This window comes from Aotus nancymaae, unplaced genomic scaffold, assembly GCF_030222135.1.
Source record: "Aotus nancymaae isolate 86718 unplaced genomic scaffold, 86718_ANA_hifiasm-v0.15.2.pri h1tg000002l, whole genome shotgun sequence".
NCBI lineage: Eukaryota > Metazoa > Chordata > Mammalia > Primates > Aotidae > Aotus > Aotus nancymaae.
In genome coordinates, this window is record NW_026988413.1 from 65,301,091 (window position 1) to 65,323,133 (window position 22,043).

Consider the following 22,043-nt stretch of genomic DNA (forward strand, 5'->3'; position numbering starts at 1 on the left):
CCAACTTCTGCAACAAGAGAAAAAGAAAGAGGGAGGGAGACAGGGAGGAAAGAAAGGAAGGGAGAGAGGGAGGGAGGGAGGAAGGGGAAGAAGAAAACAGAATTGTATGATTACAAAGTGAAATGACTGTAAAATGTATCATAGTCAATCTCCTTAAAAGACTGCAAAGACAGAAAGACAGTCATCATAATTAGTTCAAAAGTAGAAAAACATAGAGAACCATGTCATACATAGTTTATCCTAAATTCACCTCATAACTGGGGAGGCCATCCATGTATGCTAATTAATTATATTTAATAACAAAATAAACTTTTCACATCTTCATGACTGAGGATAGTTTTACAATTAGAAGCCTGGTGCCCGCCCACTAAAAATACAAAACATTAGCCGGGGGTAGTGGCGGGCACCTATAATCTCAGCTACTCAGGAGGCTGAGACAGGAGAATCGCTGGGACCTGGGAGGTGGAGGTTGCAGTGAGCCAAGACTGCAGCACTGCACTCCAGATGTTGGCATGAAAAACTCTAAGATCAAGAATTGCAGGAGTAAAATATTTTAAAAAATAAAATAAACCACTAACAAGATTAATGAAGAAGAAAAAGATCCAAATAAACATAACTAAAAATGACAAAAGAGACATAACAACTGACCCCACAAAAATATACTAAAATCTACTATGAATGCCTCTATGCACAAAAACTTCAAAATCTAGAAGAAATGGACAAATTCTTGAACAAATATATTCTCTTAAGAGTGAATAAAAAGGAAATCAAAGTCCTTAATAGGTCAGTAACAAGCTCGAAAATTGAATTAGTAATACAGTAGCTTACCAACCAAAATAGCCCAGAACCAGATAGATTCACAGCTGAATTCTACTAGATGTACAAAGGAGAGTTAGCACCATTTCTACTAAAACTCTTTCAAAAAATTAAAAACAGCACCATTGTGATACCAAAACTTCACAGAGATAAAGCAAAAGAAGAAAACTTTAGACCAATATTATTGATGAACAATGATGCAAAAATGCTCAACAAAATATTGACAAACCAAATTGAGCAGGACATCAAAAGGTTAACCGACTATGATCAAGTAGGATTTATTCTGGGATGCAAAGGTAATTCAACATACATGAGATGGGGCATGGTGGCTCACACCTCTAATCCCAGCACTTTGAGAGGCCAAGGTAGGCAGATCATCTGAGGTCAGGACTTCAAGGCCAGTCTAGCCAACATGGCAAAATCATGTCTCTACTAAAATTTCAAAAATCAGTTGGGCATGGTAGTGGGCACCTGTAATCCAGCTGCTTGGGAGGCTGAGGCAAAATAATCACTTGAACTCAGGAGGCAAAGTTTGCAGTGAGCTGACATTGCACCACTGCACTCTAGCCTGGGCAACAGTGAGACTCTCAAAAAATAAAAATAAAAAAAGAATAAATGTGATTCATCACATAAACAGAACTAAAGACAGAAAACACAAAATTATGTCAATAGATGCGGAAAAGATTTCCAATAAAATTTAACATTTTCATGTTAAAAAGCCTCAACAAACTAGGCATGGAAGCTGCATACTTCAAAATAATGAATTTTCTATCACAAACCCACAGCCAACATACTGAATACACACAACCTGGAATCATTTTTCTTTGAAAACTGGCACAAGACAAGGATGCCTTCTTTCAACACTCCTATTCAACATAAAATTGGAAGTCCTCATCAGAGCAATCAGGCAAGATAAAAAAAATAGATGACATGCAAACAGGAAGAGAGGAAGAAACTTATTTTTGTTTGCAGAAGACATAATGCTGTATCTGAAAAACCCTATAATCTTGGCAGAAATGCATCCTAAACTGACAAAAAACTTCAGAAACATTTCAGCATACAAAATAGATGCACAAAAATTAGTAGCATCTCTATAAATCAAAAACATGCATGCCAAAAGCCTAATCAAAAATGAAATTCCATTCACAATCACTACAAAGAGAATAAAATATCTAGGAACACAGCTAATGAGGGAGGTGATAGATCTTTATGACAAGACTGACAAAACTCTGCTTAAAGAAGTCAGAGATGAAACAAACAAATGGAAAACCATTTCAGGCTCATGGATAGAAAAGACCAATATTATTAAAATGGTATACAGCCCAAAAAATTACAGATTTAATGCTATTTTTATCAAACTACCAAACATTTTTCTTAGCAGAACAAAATATATATATATTTTAAAATTCATATGGAACCAAAAAAGAGTCCAAATAGCCAAGGCAATCATAAGCAAAAAGAACAAAGCTTAAGGCATTACATTACCTGAATTCAAACTATGCTACAGGGCTACAGTAAACAAAGCAACACAGTACTAATACAAAATCAAACTCATTCATAGACCAATGCAACAGAACCGAGAGCCCAGAAATAATGTCACATACCTACAACCATCTAGTTTTTGACAAAGCTAACAGAAGGAATCTGGGGAGAATTCCCTATTTAATAAATGGTGCTGGGAGAACTAGTTAGCACTATGTATATGATTGAAACTGAATGCTTTCATTAAACCATATACAAAAATCAACTCAAGATATATTAAAGATTTAAATGTAAAACTTCAATTTATAAAAAATAACACAAAATGTGAGATAACTTAGGAAATACCATTGTAGATGTAGAAACAGGTAATTTTTAAATAAAGATGCCAAAAGCAATTGCAATAAAAACAATGATTGACAAATGGAACCTAATTAAACTAAAAAGCTTCTTCACAGCAAAGGAAACCATCGACACAGTAAACAAACAACATACAGAATAAAAGAAAATACTTGCAAACTATGCTTTTGACAAAGGTCCAATACTCATGATTTATAAGAAACCTAAGTTTACAGAAAATAAAAAAAACCTCAATAAAAAGTAGACAAAAAACATGAAAAATATATTTTTAAAAGAAAAAATACATGTGGCCAACAAGCATATAAAAAATGCTCATCACTAATTATTAGAAAAATTCAAAGAAAAACCACAATGAAATATCATCACATACCAGTGAGAATGGTTAATATTAGAAAGTGAATATACAACAGATGCTTGCAAGGTTACAGAGAAATGGGAATGCTTATACACTGCCGGTGGGAGTGTAAATTAGTTCAACCATTGTGAAAAGCAATGTGACAATTCCTCACAGTGGCAGTAGCAGTATCGTAGCTAATGATGTTTATCCGAGACTCGATTATTGCTAATTGAAAACTTTTTCCAATACCCCCCAGGACGACTTGCAATATAGTCGGCATTGGCAATTTTTGAGTCTCTACAGAGACCCAATTAAAAAAAAAAAATCATGTAGTAAACAATTAGTCATATGGGAACATTTCTAGGAGGCACCAAGTCTTATCTCATAAAATTTAGCATGAAACTCAGAAGTCAAGATAATAGGATACAGAACAGAGATATTTACTGTCACAAATTTACCCTGCAAAAAGATGGTGATATTTTTATTACTCTACATAACTCAGCAATTATCTACATTTTCTTGTAAAAAAATTTATTTTTTTTCATTTTTTTTTTTTTTTTTAGAAGGAATATCGCTTTTTCACCCAGGCTAGAGTGAAGTGGCATGATCTTGGATTGAATGCAACCTCTGCCACCTGGGTTCAAGCAATTGTCCGGCCTCAGCCTCCCCAGTAGCTGTGATTATAGACGCCCTAAACCACGCCTGGCCAATTTTTGTATTTTTAGTAAAGACGGGGTTTTGCCACGTTCGTCAGGCTGGTCTCAAACTCCTGACCTCAGGTGATCCACCACCCTTGGCCTGTCAAAGTATTAGGATTACAGGCATGAGCTACTGTGCTTGACAGGAAATGTATTCATTTTCTACAGCTAAAATGTAAACGAGATTTTCCCTATTGTTTTTCTTGGTAGCATTTTAAAAGCAAAGCCTTGGAATTCTGCTTGAAATCACCCAGTCATAAAAAATATTTTCGCAATAACTCCCACAAATTTTTAATAGGAGAAATGAGAAAATGAGAACCCATAAAGCAAACCAAAGCTCTTCCCATTCATGACCCGGAAGCTGAGTCTGTATTCTCCCCTGTCAACCCTCCGGTGGTCCCTAAAAGAGAAAATCTGGGAGAGACCCGGAGCTGCGGGTGCAGAGCTGCCCAGAGAGGGCTCCAGGCCAGGGCACAGTCACTGCGCAGCCGCCATCTTATTGCTGAAGGGGACTGAAGTGGAGCTAGGCAAGGAGAACTCGGGGCACAGATTGCGGGGAGGTCTGAGTTCCCACAGCCACTTCCCCCAAGTTCCAACCAGCCCCTTCCCCTCTCTTGGGATATCGGACCCAGCACTCACATCATTTCTAGGCTTCCAGGGGGTCCTGGCGTCTTAACTGTGGATCTCCAGTACGAGCAGGTCTCACACAGGATGGACCGCTAGGAGCAGAGAACAGCGAAGACAAAACCTGGAACTCCGGCGGCAGCAAGAGACAAAACCGCCGCCACATCCCAGAAGCCAGCCTTTCCGCTCCAGCTCCGTGCCTGATTGGACGGTTCCCAGAGCAGCCTCGCTGATTGGATAAGGTTTAAGTCCCCGCCGCCTCAGACCCTGAATGACAGAAGACATGATCAAATGCTGGCTGATTGAAGAAGGAGTGACAGCCAAAGGTACAGCCTTTTCTTTCTTCTTTTTTTTTTTTTGAGACGGAGTTTCGCTCTTGTTACCCAGGCTGGGGTGCAATGGCGCGGTCTCGGCTCACCGCAACCTCCGCCTCATGGGTTCAGGCAATTCTCCTGCCTCCGCCTCCTGAGCAGCTGGGATTACAGGCACGCGCCACCATGCCCAGCTAATTTTTTGTATTAGTAGAGACGGGGTTTCACCATGTTGACCAGGATGGTCTCGATCTCTTGACCTAGTGATCCACCCGCCTCGGCCTCCCAAAGTGCTGGCATTACAGGCGTGAGCCACCGCGCCCGGCAGATACAGCCTTTTCACACAGGGCTTCTTCCCTGAGCTGAGCCAGGCCCACCCCAGAAGGTGTTTGCCTGTAGCCTTGTGTATTTGTAAATAATATACTATATGGCTGCTCAAACATGAATAAAAATTATTTTTAAAGTTTAGCCTTTATAACCTTCCTGGCTTCTGGTCCTTCGAGCAGGAAGCTTGACATTGTTTTGTTTTGTGATGGAGTTTCGCTCTGTTGCCCAGACTGGTGTGCAATGGCACAATCTCAGCTCACTGCAATCTTTGCCTCCCGGGTTCCAGTGATTCTCCTGCCAAGTAGCTGGGATTACAGGCTCGCGCCGCCACTTCCGGCTTTCTTGTTTTGTTTTGTTTTTTGCATTTTAGTAGAGACGGGGTTTGATGATGTTGATCTGGCTGGTCTGGAACTCCTGACCTTGGATCATCCTCCCCACCTCGAATGATCCACCCATGTCGGGTTTCCAAAGTGCTGGGATTAAAGGCGTGAGTCACCGCACCTGGCTAACCTGAGACTTTTTTTTTTTTTTTTTTTTGAGACAGAGTCTCTCTTTCACTCAGGCTTGAGTGCAGTGGTGTGATCTCGGCTGACTGCAACCTCCACCTCCTGGGATCAAGCAATTCTCATGCCTCAGCCTCCCAATTAACTGAGATTACAGGCACACACAACTATGTCCAGCTAATTTTTGTATTTTTAGTAGAGACGGGGTTTCACCATTTTGGTCAGGCTGGTCTTGAACTACTAAATTTGTGATCCGCCCACCTTGGCCTCCCAAAGTGCTGGAATTACAGACATGAGCCACCATGCCCGGCCACCTAATTATTATATTAATAGCAGGATTAATAATTGTAGGAACGATTTAACCAAGATTATTTTGCTTAAGCAAGTGTAATAAAGACAAGAAGTAAGCATGAAAGGTTTACTATCATTAAGTTTAAAATAACTTTTTTTTTGTTTGTTTAAAGAAAGAGACTTCATTCCAGATTTTACCAATGGGGAAAGGACAAATTCATATCTCAAGAAGCCACTTCAGTTTTCTGGGCAGAAAGCAGGGTTGTAAGAAGAAATTTTGGTATGCAGGGTATGCAGAAGAGGCATGGAGGTGCAGGATGTACATGGCTTGCTGGAGGACTTATCTGTAATCATGGGTGATCCGTTACCCTGGCCAGCATCATTGAAGACAGGGTGGTTGTGGATTAACTGATGTCTTGAGACAATCTCCCTATGGGGAAGAATTCTGAAGCGTGCTTCTTTTATTTCAACATTTGGTAATTTCTTTTTTAATTATTATTATAATACTTAAAAATTCTGGGGGTAAATGTGCAGAATGTGCAAGTTTGTTACACAGGTACACATATGCCATGGTGGTTTGCTGTTCCCATCAACTGATCAAATACATGATGTATTTCTCCTAGTGCTATCCCTCCCCTAGCCCTCCACTCCTCGATAGGCTAAGGTATGGGATGTTGCCCTCACTATGTCTATGTGTTCTCATTGTTCAACTTCCACTTATGAGCAAGAATGTGCAGTGTTTGGTTTTCTGTTTCTGTGTTAGTTTGCTGAGAATAATGGTTTCCAGCTTCATCCGTGTCTCTACAAAGGACATGAACTCATCCTTTTTTATGGCTGTATAGTATTCCATGGTGTACATGTGCCACATTTTATTTATCCAGTCTATCTCTGATGGTCATTTGGGTTCGTTCCAATTCTTTGCTATTGTAAATGGTGCTACAATAAATATATGTGTGCATGTGTCTTTATAGTAGACTGATTTATAATCCTTTTGGTATATACCCAGTAATAGGATTGGTAGGTCAAATGGTATTTCTAGTTCTAGATCCTTGAGGAATTGCCACACTGTCTTTTACAATGGTTGAACTAATTTACATTCCCACCAACAGTGTAAAAGTGTTCCTATTTCTCCACATCACCTGCAGCATCTGTTTTCTGACTTTTAAATGATTGCCATTCTAACTGGCATGAGATGGTATCTCATCGATGTTTTCATTTGCATTTCTCTAGTGACCACTGATTATGAGCTTTTTTCATAAATTTGTTGGCCACATAAATATCTTCTTTTGAGAAGTGTCTGTTCATATCCTTCACCTAATTTTTGATGAGGTTGTTTGTTTGTTTTTTTTTTTTTGTAAATTAAGTTATTTGAAGATTCTGGATATTAGCCCTTTGCCAGATGGACAGATTGCAAAACTTTTTTCCCAATCTGAAGGTTGCCTGTTCACTCTGATGATAGTTTCTCTTGCTGTGCAGAAGCTCCTTAGTTTAACTATATCCCATTTGTCAATTTTGGCATTTGTTGCCATTGCTTTTGGTGTTTTAGTCATGAATTCTTTTCCTATGCCTATGTCCTGAATGATATTGCCTAGGTTTTTTTCTAGGCTTTTTCTGGTTTTAATCTTATGTTTAAATCTTTAATCCATCTTGAGTTAATTTTTGTATAAGGTGTAAGGAAGGGGTCCAGTTTTAGTTTTCTGCATATGGCTAGCCAGTTTTCCCAACATCATTTATTAAATAGAAAATCTTTTCCCCATTGCTTTTTTTTTTTTTGGTCAGGTTTGTTAAAGATCAGATGGGTGTAGATGTGTGTGTTATTTCTGAGGTTTCTGTTCTGTTTCATTGGTCTATATATTTGTTTTATTACCAGTACTATGCTGTTTTGATTACTGTAGCCTTGTAGTATAGTTTGAAGTCAGGTAGCATGATGCCTCCAACTTTTTTCTTTTTTCTTAGGATTGGCTTGGTTATGCAGGCTCTTTTTGATTCCATATAAAATTTAAGTAATTTTTTCTAATTCTGTGAAGAAAGTCAATAGTAGCTTAATGGGGATAGCACTGAATCAATAAATTACATTGGGTAGTATGGCCATTTTCACAATATTCATTCTTCCTATCCATAAGCATGGAATGTTTTCCATTTGGTTGTATCCTCTTATTTTCTTGAGCAGTGGTTTGTAGTTCTCCTTGAAGAGGTCCTTTAAGTTCTTCGTTAGTTGTATTCCTATGTATTTTATTCTCCTTGTATAAATGGTGAATGGGAGTTCACTCATGATTTGATTCTCTGTTTGCCTATTATTGTTGTATAGGAATGCTTGTGATTTTTGCACATTGACTTTGTATCCTGAAAGTTTGCTGAAGTTGCTCATCAGCTTAAGAAGATTTTGGGCTGAGACAACTGGGTTTTGTAAATACACAATCATGTCATCTGCAAACAAAGACAATTTGACTTCTCTTTCCTATTTGAGTATGCTTTACTTCTTTCTCTTCCCTGATTGCTTTGGCCAGAACTTCCAATATTATGTTGAATAGGAGTGGTGAGAGAGAGTATCCTTATCTTGTGCCAGTTTTCAAAGGGAGTAATTTCAGTTTTTGCCCATTCAGTATGATATTGGCTGTGGGTTTGTCATAAATAGCACTTACCATTTTGAGATATGTTCCATCAATACCTGGTTTATTGAGAGTTTTTAGCATGAAGAAGTGTCAGATTTTATCGAGGACCTTTTCTGCAACTATTGAGATAACCATGTGGTTTTATCATTGGTTCTGGTAATGTGATGGATTATGTTTATTGATTTGCACATGTTGAACAGGCTTACATCCCAAAGATAAAGCTGATATGATCACATTGGATAAGCTTTTAGATGTGCTGCTGGATTAATTTGCCAGTATTTTATTGAAGATTTTCACATCAAAGTTCATCAGGGATATTGGTCTGATCTTTTGTGTGTGTGTCTCTGCCAGGTTTTGGTATCAGGCTGATGATGGCCTCATAAAATAAATTAGGGAGGAGTCCCTCTTTGTCCATTGTTTGGAATTGTTTCAGAAGGAATGGTACAAGCTCCTCTTTGTACCTCTGATAGAATTTGGCTGTGAATCCATCTGGTCCTGCGCTTTTTTTGATTGGTAGGCTATTAATAACTGCCTCCATTTCAGAACTTGTTATTGGTCTATTCAGGGACTGAACTTCTTCCTAGTTTAGACTTGGGAGAGTGTATGTGTTCAGAAATTTATCCATACTTTCTAGATTTTCTAGTTTACTTGTGTAGAGGTGTTTATAGTATTCTCTGATGGTAGTTTATATTTCTGTGGGATCAGTGCTGATATCCCTTTTATTATTTTTTATTGCATCTGTTTGATTCTTCTTTCTTCTTTATAGGTCTGGCTAATAGTGTTTTGTTGATCTTTTTTTAAAAAAATAACTTCTGGTTTCACTGATTTTTTGAAGGTTTTTTTGTGTCTATCTCCTTCACTTCTGCTCTGATCTTAATTATTTCTTGTCTTTTGCTAGCTTTTGAATTTGTTTCCTATTCTTCTTTATTTCTTTTAATTGTGATGTTAGGGTGTCAATTTTAGATCTTTCTTGCTTTCTCTTGTGGGCACTCAATGCTATCAATTTTCCTCTAAACACTGCTTTAGGTGTGTCCCAGAGATTCTGGTAGTTTGTATCTTTGTTCTCATTATTTTCAAAGAACTTACTTATTTCTGCCTTAATTTTCTTATATAGTCAGTAGTCATTCAAGTACAGGTTGTTCAGCTTCCATGTAGTTGTACAGTTTTGAGTGAGTCTTTTTGTTTTCTTTTCAGTAGAGATGATGTTTCACTATGTTGGCCAGGCCGGTCTCAAACTTCTGATCTTGTGATCCATCCAGCCTTGATTGAGTTTGTTAATCGTGAGTTCTAATTTGATTGCACTGTGGTTTGAGAGACTATTTTGATTTCCTCTCATTTTCATTTGCTGAGGAGTGTTTTACTTTGAATTATATGGTCAATTTTAGAATAAAATTTGATGTGAATAAGATTTGGCTGTTGATACTGTATATGATTCATGAAGTTCTTGTGCTGTGTTTTTTAGCTCCGTCAGGTCATTTATGTTCTTCTCTAAATCGGTTTTCTAGAGAGCAATTCCTCTTAACTTTTTTCAAGGTTCTTAGTTTTCTTGCATTGGGTTAGAACATGCTCCTTTAGCTCAGAGGAGTTTGTTATTACCCATCTTCTGAAGCCTACTTCTGTCAATTGATCAAACTCACTCTCCATCCGGTTTTGTTCCCTTGCTGGTGAGGAGTTGTGATTCTTTGGAGATGAAGAGCCGTTCTAGTTTTTGGAATTTTCAGTCTTTCTGTGCTGGCTTCGCCTCATCTTAATAGATTTATCTACCTTTGATGACCTTCAGATGGGGTTTCTGTATGGATGTCCTTTTTGTTGATGTTGATGCTCTTTCTTTCTGTTTGTTAGTTTTCCTTCTAACAGTCAGGACCTTCTGCTACAAGTCTGTTGGTGTTTGCTGGAGGTTCACTTCAGACCTTTGCTTGGGTATCACCAGCGGAGGCTCCAAAACATCAAATATTGCTGCCTTTTCCTTCCTCTGGAAGCTTTATCCCAGGGGGGCACCCATCAGATGCCAGCCAGAGCTCTCCTGCATGAATTGTCTGTTGACTCTGCTGGAAGATATCTCCCCTTTAGTAGGCATGGGAGTCAGAGATCCACTTGAGGAGGCAGTCTGTCAGCAGAGCTCAAGCACTGTTCTAGGAGAACCACTGCTCAGCAAAGCCACTGTAGCCAGACGGCCTCTCTAGATTCTTCCTGTCTGGGCAGGGAGTCTCTGAAAAGAAAAGAAAAAAGCAGCAGCCCCAGTAAGGGGCTTCTAGATAGAACCCTCATCTTTCTGGGAGACAGCATTGAGGCAAGGGGCAACTTAGGTGTAGCTTCAGCAGACTTAAATGTTCCTGCCTGCTGGCTCTGGAGAGAGCAGCCGCTCTCTCAGTACAGTGCTTGAAAGGACATTTTATTGAAGATTAATAATATGGTGCACTTTAAATTATGGAAAGGAACGTATAAAGAAAGAGATATATATATATATTTTTTTAAGACAGAGTCTTGCTCTGTCGCCCAGGCTGGAGTGCAGTAGCATGATCTTGGCTCACTGCCACCTCCACCTCCCTGGTTCAAGTGATTCTCCTGCCTCAGCCTCCTGAGTAGCTGGGATTATAGGCACATGCCACCACACCTGACTAATTTCTGTATTTTTAGTGGAGATAGGCTTTCACTGTGTTGATCAGTCTGATCTTGAACTCCTGACCTCATCATTCAACCACTTCCATTTCCCAAAGTGTTGGGATTACAGGTGTGGCCACCATGCCTGGCAAAGAAAGAGATTTTATATAAGAAAGAATCTTGTATGATAAATTCTTGTCTTAAATGAAAATGGCTGTTTCTTTAAAGGATGTTTAGGACAAGTCAGAAAATTAAAGTATATTGTAAGAGTGTCTATGGGAGTCAAAGGGAACTTACTAATTAAAGAAAAGAAATTGCCAAGATTAACACTAAAGTTATTTTACCCACCCAAAAACTTCTTTCTTTTGATCATATCACAAGTTATAAAAAAATGGCCTAAACCTAAAATTATTCTTTAATTGCTTATCAAAGGGGAAAAATGTATGTTTTCTCAAGGAAAATATTACTTTTATATTAGCATTTCTGGTAATATAAAGTGGCATCTATTGGAGGCAAATTGGCATTATAATACACTGGGATAACTAACAAGTATCAAACTCTACTGTCATAGTTATGGTTCATAGTACCCCCAGTATTAGTGGTAATCTTTTTTTTTTTTTTTTTTTGAGACAGAGTCTTGCTCTGTCACCAGGCTGGAGTGCAGTGGCACAATCTTGGCTCACTGTAACCTCCGCCTCCTGGGTTCAAGCAATTCTTCCACCTCAGCCTCCCAAATAGCTGGGACCACAGGAGTGTGCCACCACACCCGGCTGATTTTTTTGTATTTTTAGTAGAGATGGGGTTTCACCATGTTGGCCAGGATGGTCTTGATCTCTTGACCTCGTGATCTGCCCACCTCGGCCTCCCAAAGTGCTGGGATTACAGGCGTGAGCCACCGCACCCCACCCTAGTGGTAATCTTAATACTCATATGTAACTCTACATTTTAAACTTTCTTCTAAAATGTATCTTTCCTTGACTAGTAGCAATCAAACTTCAAATGATGCTGCAAACAGAGCCACACATGGACATGCTATTCTTCCAAGAACACTTAGATGAACCTCAGGAGGAGCCACAACTGCTGTCCCCCCACCTGATGCCCCATTTCAGCAGGAAATAGCCACAAAGAATCGCCATCCAATACCCCCGAACAGCAGTTAGGTTTACATATCTTGAGAGGGATATAATAAAGGAGTTGTTAAGAAATTATTTTTAGCCAGGCACGGTGGCTCATGCCTGTAATTCCAGCACTTTGGGAGCCTGAGGCGGGTGGATCACAAGGTCAGGAGTTCAAGACCACCCTGGTCAACATGGTAAAACCTTGACATCCCTGCAGGCTTGGATTCGCCCAGAAGGTTTCTAAGACACTCTCTCCACCTGATCCTCCCCCATGGGAGGCCAGTTCCAGGTGTTGCCACTTCTGCTCTGCATTGGACTTGCTTTGTCCTTGTTTCCACCTTTTCTGAGCAGCAGTGCTGAAAAGCACAAGTCCCTGTGCTTGGAGACCAAGGCAGGGACCTTGGTGGGTAGCCCAGGTTGAAGGGAGGCAGTCAGCTCATGGTTTGCTGACAGCCTTCCCGAGGGTCTCAGGTATGTTTCCGGGGTCCAGCGACCCCTGCAACCCTCGCCACACCTCACCAGACTGAATCTCCAGCCCCAAGGGACCCAATTCCTGCCCATGTCATTCAATCCAGAATCAAATCGGAGGAGCAGTCCTGAGTGCCTACCTCTCGGTGAAGTGCGCTCCTCCTCTTCTACCCGGACCCGAACAGGAAAGTCCTCTCAAGGAGGTACTGAGATCAGGACTGTCAGGGTCATGCGCTGCTTGTGGCATTCAGCCTTCTTCCCTGTGGCCGCCTCCCCCGCACTGCCTCCACCGTTTTGCTGTGCGGCTGCAGCCAGAGAGCCCGGACCTTCCGGAGGCGTGTCAGCCGGGAACTCGAATGCGCATGGGCAAGCCTCGAAGGCTGAGCCGGCTTTCACGTCACACTGACCGCCACCGTCGCCTGGTAAACGGTCTCAGAAGCTTGGCGGAACAGGAGCTTTCTGTGGCGGTGCGTGGGTGTTAGGCTTTGCACCCCCCCACCCTTTCCTGGGGATCCTCCCAACGGTCCCGTGATTCTAGGAGTTTGGTAGGGTCGAACCAGGCTGAGAAAACATCAAGTGGAACTTTAAGGATACACGCAAGATCCCCAAGGATCCCACAACGCTTCAGGCCGGCCTCAACGCTGTTGTGGCGCGTCTCCCTCGAAACTGTCCCTATTGGGTTTTTGAGGTACAGCCTGCATGTGTTCGGCAGGGGCTGCTCTCTCCCCATTGGGCTTCCTGGCAGAAATCAGAACCCAGCAGCCTCAGAAGTTGCCTGGTTGTGTTTGTTTCTGTGCAAGTGTTTGATGTCAGAGTGTGTGTGTGTGTCTTCCTGTGAATGTTCATGTGTGTGTGTGAAACGGGGGTGTGGTGTATGGTAAAGCGAGATTGACAGGTGCACTTCAGAGCCTTATCTCTGCTGTCCGCCTACCTTCTGATGCGTGTCCGTCTTTGGCTCGGCTTGGGAGCTGCAGGGCTGTGCGTGCTTTGTTTTGCTCACTGTTTCTAATGCTTCAGTGTCGTGAGGGGCTGGCTCCGACCCACAGGAGACCTAATCACCTCCCTATCTCGAGGGGTCACTTCTTGAGTAAGAAGACGAGCCCAACACACCCAAAAACAAACTCCTCCAAGAGCCCTTGGAACTGCGGCACATGTACTGCTGGACGGACCCTAGCTGTCCCGTTTTCAGGACCCCTGTGAACCCACCTCTACTTCGGTGTCTCACGGAGCCGCAGCTTTAGGTGAGGCAGGCACTCCTTCATCCTCTTCGGATTTCCCTCCGGGTCAGAGGATGTGTGCAGAAATAATAAGGTCGGATAAGTGTGAAGATACAATCCGCTGAGGTGTGGAGGGGTCGGCACCTCCACCTGCAAGATAGATGCAGACAGCTGTCACAGAAACTGCTTCCTTCTCAACACTCACCTTTCTGAATGACTGGGTTGCTGGGACGCTCCTGGATCCGTGGATGCCCCTAGCTTCCGCTAACAAGGAAACTCTTGGTCTCCCCGTTTCAGCAGATGCCTGCATGATGCCCATAGGATGAGAGGGAGCCTGGCCTTTACCTTCTAACCATGGCTGTGTTTCATGTCATCTGCTGCTGTTTTCTCAGTGTTGAGGGTTTCTCCGATTGTTGTTCCTGGCTGGGATTTCACAGAGCAAAAGAGAGTGGGGGTTGGCTGGGTGCAGCCAGTTCACAGGTAGTGATCCCGGTTTGGAGGTTGGCGTGTTTTGCACTTTCGGGGGTCCTTCTGGCTTTTCTGGCAGGAATCTCCGGCACATGCCCTCCTGTGGTGCCAGGTGTGCTTTGCTTGTGCTTCCTTTATTTGGGGGTTCTCAGTTGCCCTCGGCAGCATGCCTGGACATCCCTGGCATTTTTTGATTCGCCCCAGAAGGTTTCTGAGATACTCTCTTCACCTAATTTTCTCCCACCAAATGTATCACTCAGAATGTTAACAGATGGTCATACATAGCTTGAAACAACTGTGTGGTTTTATAGTCAATACATTGAATTGTTTGTGAATCTTATTTATTTCCAGAAAACTATTTTCTAAGTTAATAGAGAAATGCTAACACATAAAACTGTGTGTTTCACACTAAAATAGTTTTTTAACCCACAGTTTTTTTTTTTTTTTTTTTAAAGACAGGGTTTCACCATGTTGGCCAGGCTGGTCTTGAACTCCTGACCTCAGGTGATCCGCCCACCTTGGCCTCCCAAAGTGCTGAGATTACAGGTGTGAGCCACCACGCCTGGCCCCCACAGTATTTTTTTACACATCACTGGCAGATTCTCTTCCTGCTTTCCCATTCAGTGATGGATGTATTCTAATAAAAAAGGCTTTCCTAATCAGTGGCAAATACTTACCAGATTTCCTGTAAACAGAAAGATTATAAATTTTGTTATAGTTTAACAGTAGTTCCTCCATCCCCTTTTAACCACTTGCTTGTTGCACTGACCCAGAGAACTGCAATTGCAGAACCATAATGACAGCAGTAATAATAATATATATCACACATTAAGCTCTTGCTTAATTTCATGTCTGTTTCTAAGCACTTCACATGGGACACCAAATATACAAACTTAGCACAATCATGAGAATCCAGAGACAGTATGCATTTAAAGATCTCACATTTGTTTATAAAAAGATATAATATTTAGCATTAATTATAAGGGTTTCTCATTTAATCCTCACAACAACCCTATGAGCTTGCTTGCTAATGGATATCTTGTATATTGTACAAGTCAACTTCCATGCCCTGTAATTCTTCTCTGATTTGTAAAGATTAAGAAACCCAATCATTCTTCCTTAGGCATCATAGTTTATGAAATAAAAAATGCACTAATGTAAATATATTAATAAGATTCAAGAATAAAAGGCTCCTACCAAATAAATACAGAAAGTTGGCAAGGAAACATGTAATAAACATGCAATGCTCCAAACCACAGGTGCACAAGACACCAACATTTCCTGTAATAACACATTATAGCATCATTTCTGCTTTTTTTTCTTGCAGTGTCCCTGGTGTTGTAAATTTATACTTTATGTAAATGATTCTGTTTATACCTGAGGAAGCCTAAAACTTAAATATTTCATATACATCAGAGGAACACACTGCTGCCAGTTGTTACTGTGATCTCATTGTCTTTTTGTAAGAAGGTGGATGAGTAAACATAGTAATATAAAAGCTGTCAAGTGCAGTGGCTCAGCCTGTAATCCCAGCACTTTGGGAGGCCAAGGCAGGTGGATCACAAGTTCAGAAGTTTAAGACCAGCCTGGCCAACATGGTGAAACCCCAACTCTACTAAAAATACAAAAATTAGCTGAGAGTGGTAGTGTGTGCCTGTAATTCCATCTACTTGGGAGGCTGAGAAAAGAGAGTTGCTTGAACCTGGGAGGTAGAGGTGTAGAGAGAAGTTGCAGTGAGCCAAGATCATGCCACTGCACTCCAGCCTGGGTGACAGAGCAAGACTCCATCAAAAAAAAAAAAAAAAAAAAAAAAACATGTTTACATTAAGGTTTTGCTTATGGTTTGGAAAGTTTGTTATAATATAATGCATTGATGTATGAAAGAAAATCAAATTATTTCACTGACTAAATTTTTTATTTCTACACAACTATTTTCAATAAGCATCCATGCACTGTATTTATAGAGTATTAGTTACAGAATATAATAAAAGAGCAATGAAACAAACTTATCACTACCCTCACTAAACACCTGAAGTGGCCCAGTGTGAGGAACCTTCAGTTATAAATGATTCCCTATATCCACAGCATTTTAAAAATATCTGATAGACTGTGTCCCGTAATAATTAGACTATTATGACACTTAGTTTTTTTCTAATTCTTCCCTAGGCTTCAGATTACAAAAATAATCAATTCTGTTTAACCCTGTGAGGAGGCAGACTAAGGATAGAATGGAGTTTCTAGGCTTTTAAGTAGATAAAACAAGACACTCTTGATTATTCCAGGTTTGTGTTTTACCTCAATTATTCCTTGTGCCCTATTGTGGAAATTCAGGAGACCAGAGGGACCAATGAGTGAAACAGGAGGATTTTTTTTCTTTCTTTTTTTTTTTTTTTGTGCACTAGCTCAATAGATTTGCATCCAAAAACCAAACCCTGAACAAAGTCAGGGCTTGGTTTTTATACATGAAGTACATAGTGGAAAGAAAGCAAGTTTGCAGGTGCAGAACAAACACAGTTTCTCAAACAATGACAGGCACTTAACTGAGGCTTACATGTGACTTTTGCCGTGCAGCACAGATGTTAGTTATCTGAGGTGCTTCAAGGATCTTAGCACAGGCCTTATTTCATTGCTGTTCGCTACAGCGACTAGATGGCTGGAGTCCAGCCTGCTTAGGCTATTCTCATGCCCTTTGCTGTGTTTATTGAAGGGAAACAGTAACGTGTTTATCAGTCACAGGGTACAGGAATCCATAAACTCATAAAACTTGTAGAACAGAGCAAGGGGTAAGGGCATGGGTTAGTTTCTGCTCCCCTTTCCCACATTTTTCCCCCCTGATGTTTTTGTATCAGTGAAATTTAAGAGAAACCATCACTATTATTTAATTCTTGTGGAGAATTAGTTTCTCATTCAGCAAGTGTCAATGTTTGGTTAAAGTAATTAGTTGAGAGTTAGTTTGCTTGGTAATGTAGGTAACAGGGGGATGGAGCAGCAAACCACCATGGCATGTGCATACCTATGTAACAATCCTGCAAGGCCTGCACATGTACCCCAGAACTTAAAGTATAATAAATAAAAGTAAGAGTGACATATTGCTTAGCCTGGCACACAGGTTGCGTGATACTTCTTTTTGACCTCTTCCCAAACAAGTAACTGTGACATAACTCAGGTTTTGTTACCTAAATGATGTGACTCCCCTCTTTTTCCTGGGGCTTGTCCACAGTGCAGGTTGTGACAAATTGCTTGGCCCAGCACCTAGTGATGTGACTCTACTCTCATGCCTGGGACATGTCCACTGGGGTGACTGTAACATATAGCTGGGCTCAGGTCTTCGATTATGTGCCTCTCTTCTTTTTCCCAAGTTCTACCCACAGGGGGCATTGGGCCCCTCACTTAAGTGGCATGGCTCTCTTGCCTGTACCCTCCCCTCAGCAGGTACTGTGACACATTGCTGGACCCAGCACCTGGGTGATGTGGCTCTCCTCTACTCCTTGGGCTTTGCCCAAGAAAGGATTCTATAGCTGGGCCCAACAAATAAGTGATGCTACTATTGTCTCATGCCTCAGCCCTGTATGCATTGTATATTGTGATGTGTTTCTGGGTCCAACACCTAGGTAATGTGACTCTTCTACATGGGTCCTGCCCATAAAACTATTATGGTATGTATTTTCATTCATCCCCTAGGTGATGTAACTTTTCTTTTTGCTTGTGCCCTGCCAAAATAAAAAATTGCAATATAACATTAAACCCAGTACCTAAGTAATGTGATTCTCGTTTTTTGCCTTGGCCCTGCATAATTTGGGTATTGTGATGTTTCACTGGGCCCAAACCCTAGCAGATGGAAGGCTTCAGTCTGGACCCTGCCCATAGGAGCTTTGTGATATATCTCTGCATCCATCACCTAGGAGATATGACTGTCCTCTTCTGCCTGCATCATGCCCACAGGAAAGATGGTAACATCAGTAGGTTAAGCAACCAAGTGATGTGTTTCGACTGCCTGAATCTTTCATACAGGGGGCATTGTGGCATATGTCTGCTAACACCTACTATCTGACATTAGTCTTCCCTCTTTTATCTGGGTTTTGTCCATATAAAAGATTGTGACAAATCTCTTGTCCCAGCATCAAAATAATGTGACTCTGCTCTTCTGCCTGGGCCATGTCCACAGACATTAGGGCGACTTATCACTAGGTCTAGCACACAAGTGATATGATTCTTCTGCCTGGTCTCTGCCTAAAGAGGTCATTTTGACATGTCTCTGGGCCTATCACCATGAGGATTATGACATCACTTTATCCAGCACCTACATCATGTGACACTCTTCTCTTTAATGAATCTGTCCACTAGGATGACTGTGTCATAGAGCTGAGCTCAGCTTCTAGGTTATGGGACTTTCTTCTTTTTGTGAATAGCCAAAGATGGAATTGCTGCATATCTCTGAGATTCTCACCATGGTGACTCTCTTTCCTGGGTCCACGTCTCAGAAGGTAATGTGACATATTGCTATACCCCAAACATAGGTGATGTGACTCTCGGGCTTTGCCCAAGAAGAGATTGAGATGTATTGCTGGGCCTAGCACCTAAGTGATGTGGCTCTCCTCTCCTTTCAAAGTGCTGCAGATGTTGTGATATATTGCTGAGTCCAACACCTAGAATATGCAACTTTTATGCACATGCCCTGCCCACAGGGGAATAGTGACGTATCTTTTTATTCATCACCTAGATGATGTGACTCTTCTTTTCTGCCTGAGCCCTGCCAAAGACAAAAAGGAGAAGAAAAGAGGAGAAGAGAGGAGGGGAGGGGATGTTGACTCCCATACTTAGAATTGGGTCATGTGCAAGAATCTTAATTTTATCCCTGTATCATTCTGCATGTGACATTGTGTTGCATATGCCTCAGTCCAGCACCTAAGTGATTTGACCCTTCTGCCTGGGCCCAACCCACAGATGGAATTCTGACATAGTGCTAAACCCAGCATCTTCATGATGGGATTCTATTACACTGCCTTGGCACTGCCCGCAGACAGCATTGTGACATTATCACTGTAACTAGGCCTTATATTCAGTTAATGTGAGTCTACCCTTCTGTTTTGTCACTGTGCATGAAAAGCATGGTGACATATCACTGGGCTCCACACCCAGGTTATGTGATTCTCCTGCCTGTACCCTGCCCAAATGGCCCATCATGATACATTACTGGTTCCAAAACCCAGGTGATGTAACTCTCCTGACTGGGCCCTACAGGAGGCATTGTAACATCGCTGCACCCATTACCCAGGTGATGTGACTTACTTCTGCCTGGTCTTTGCTCACAGGAAATATTATGACCTATCACTGGGCCCAACATTTAGTTGATATGACTCTTCTATCCTTTTTAGGTTCTTTCTGCAGGAGAGGTTGTGACACATCTCTGGACCAAACAGTAAGGTGATGTCATGCTTTTGCCTTGGGCCTGACCTAGAAAGCTTTGTGACATTGCTGGGCTCAGCACCAAGATAATGTGAGTCTCTTGCCTGGACACTGTCCACAAAGGGCATTGTGACATATCTCTAAGTTCATGAACTATTTGATGTGATTCTTCTTGCTTACCTGGGCTTTGCCATTAGAAGACATTGTGACATGCCTCTGATTCCAGCACCTAGGTGTTGTGACTCCTCATTTGCCTGTGCTATGCCCACAGAAAGTAGAGTGAATCATCACTGGGCCCAACACACAGGTGATGTGATTCTGCTGCCTGGTCATTGCCCACAGGGGTCACTGCAGCATATCTCTGGGCCCATTACCTAGATGGTGTAATTCTCCTGATTCTTCTGCTTCTTTCCCCAGTAGGGATTATGACATATTCCTTCACCCAAAATTTATGTGATGTCCTTCTCCTCTCATGCCTGGACTCTGACCACTGTTGTAATTTTGACATAGAGCTGGGCTCATCTGTCTAGGCCATGTGACAGGTCATCTGACTCTCTTCTTTTATCCTAAGCCCTACCTACAGGGATCACTGGCACATATCTCTGGGCTCCTCACCAAAATGATGTCATCCTCGTTCTTGGCCCTTTCCTCAGTGAGTACTGTGAGTACTGTGACCAATGGACCCAGCACCTAGGTGAGGTAACTCTCTTCTACTTCCTGGGCTCTGACCAAGGAGGTATTGTGATGTATCACTGAGCCCAGCACACAGGTAATGTTACTCTTTTCTCCTGCCTGAGCTCAGCATAAATTGTGTAGTGTGACATATGGCCTATCTTAACAACTACGTGATGCAACTCTTCTGCATGAATCCTGCCCACAGGGGTATTATGCCATATCTTTTCATTTGTCACCTGGGTGTGATATAACACATTTTTTTTTCTGCCTGGGCCCTGTTAATGAGGGTAAATTTAACACATCACTTGGTCCAGCACCTGCAGGACATGACTTTCCTTTCTCCAAGGTACCAAATATTTGGTGTATTGGGAAATAATGCTGGTTTCAACACCTAGAATATAAGAGGCTCCTGCCTGGGCCCTGCCCACAGGGGGCCTTGTGACATACATCTGCATACACTACCTAGGAAATGTCACTCTCCTTTTCTGCCTGCACCCTCCTAACAGAAATAATTATGACATATCACTGGACCCCACAACAAGGTGATGAGCCTCCTTTGACTAAATCTTAAATACATTACTCAGTGACATATTGCTGAACCCTCAGAAGAGATTGTGACATATATCTGGCACCAAACTCAGGTAATGTTACTCTCCTGCTGACTCCCAATCCAGAGGAGTAATTGTGACATATTGTGGCCCAGTACACAGGTGTGGTGAAGACCCTCACACATTCAACTAGCCAATAAGCTAGATACTGTCTATTATAGCTAGACTTAGGGAAAAGGTAAGATCCTTGGTGTCCCCTGTACAAAGGTGACACAGCTTTACCACTCTCTTGCATGTGATATAAAGCCCTCAAGTGGTACAGAGAGTAGCATCACAGGTTCAAGGTCACAGGAGATATTGTTTCTCTTATGCACACCCTGCCAATCCTTAAAATAGTCATCCTCTGCTAGTCATGTAAGCATGATGAAAATAAAATAAAAAAGACAAAAACAGTCATCCTCACACATGGACACAACCCATTGGTGAGATCCTTAATCTCACACATAGTAACAGTCTACAGATGGAATTATGTCAGTCGTATGTGAACATGTGGTCACATATGTGATAGAGACCCATTTCTAAACCCAGTTCACATGCAGATGAGTACTTTTCTATTTAGACCCAGCAACTGGGGAGGTGTTCACTCCCATACCTGAGCTTAGAGTGACAGGTACAATGATGGGTCCATATCAGCATGAAGGCCTTAATGCAAATTGCAAATCTCATGTGAAAATTAGTTCATTTTCACACTGCTATCAAGAACTGCCTGCTCAGGAGGCTGAGGCAGGAGAATTGCTTGAACCCAGGAGGCAGAGGTTGCAGTGAGCCGAGATTGTGCCACTGCACTCCAGCCTGATGCCTGGTGACAGAGTGAGACTCAGTCTCAAAAAAAAAAAAAAAAAAAAGAACTGCCCAAAACCAGATAATTTATGTAGCAAAGAGGTTTAATTGACTCCCAGTTCCACCTGGCTGGGAAGGCCTCATGAAACTTACAATCATGGCAGAAGGGGAAGCAGGGACCTTCTTCACAAGGTGGCTGGAGGAAAAAAGTGAATGAAGGAGGAATTTCCAACACTAATAAAACCATCAGATCTCCTGAGAACTCACCCACTGTCCCAAAAACAGCATGGAAGAAACTGTCTTATGATCCAGTTACCCTCCTCCCTTGATACGTGGAGATTACA

The 22,043-nt window shown here is 41.7% G+C and overlaps 1 protein-coding gene and 1 non-coding gene across 2 annotated transcripts in view; one reads left to right on the forward strand and one right to left on the reverse strand.

Annotated features, from left to right (window-relative positions):
- The window catches only part of LOC135277416 (uncharacterized), a 58,156-nt gene that overhangs the window by 17,563 nt on the left and 18,550 nt on the right, over nt 1-22,043 (reverse strand). The window contains 8 exon segments of the mRNA XM_064383464.1: nt 4,023-4,090; nt 4,397-4,581; nt 9,955-10,038; nt 12,753-12,964; nt 13,068-13,217; nt 13,771-13,912; nt 13,968-14,066; nt 14,908-14,915. Of these exon segments, the coding sequence (XP_064239534.1) occupies nt 4,023-4,090; nt 4,397-4,581; nt 9,955-10,038; nt 12,753-12,964; nt 13,068-13,217; nt 13,771-13,912; nt 13,968-14,066; nt 14,908-14,915 (948 nt within the window).
- LOC135274600 (U4 spliceosomal RNA) lies at nt 3,160-3,298 on the forward strand. Its single transcript, XR_010342389.1, has one exon. It is a non-coding gene; the product is annotated as a U4 spliceosomal RNA (small nuclear RNA).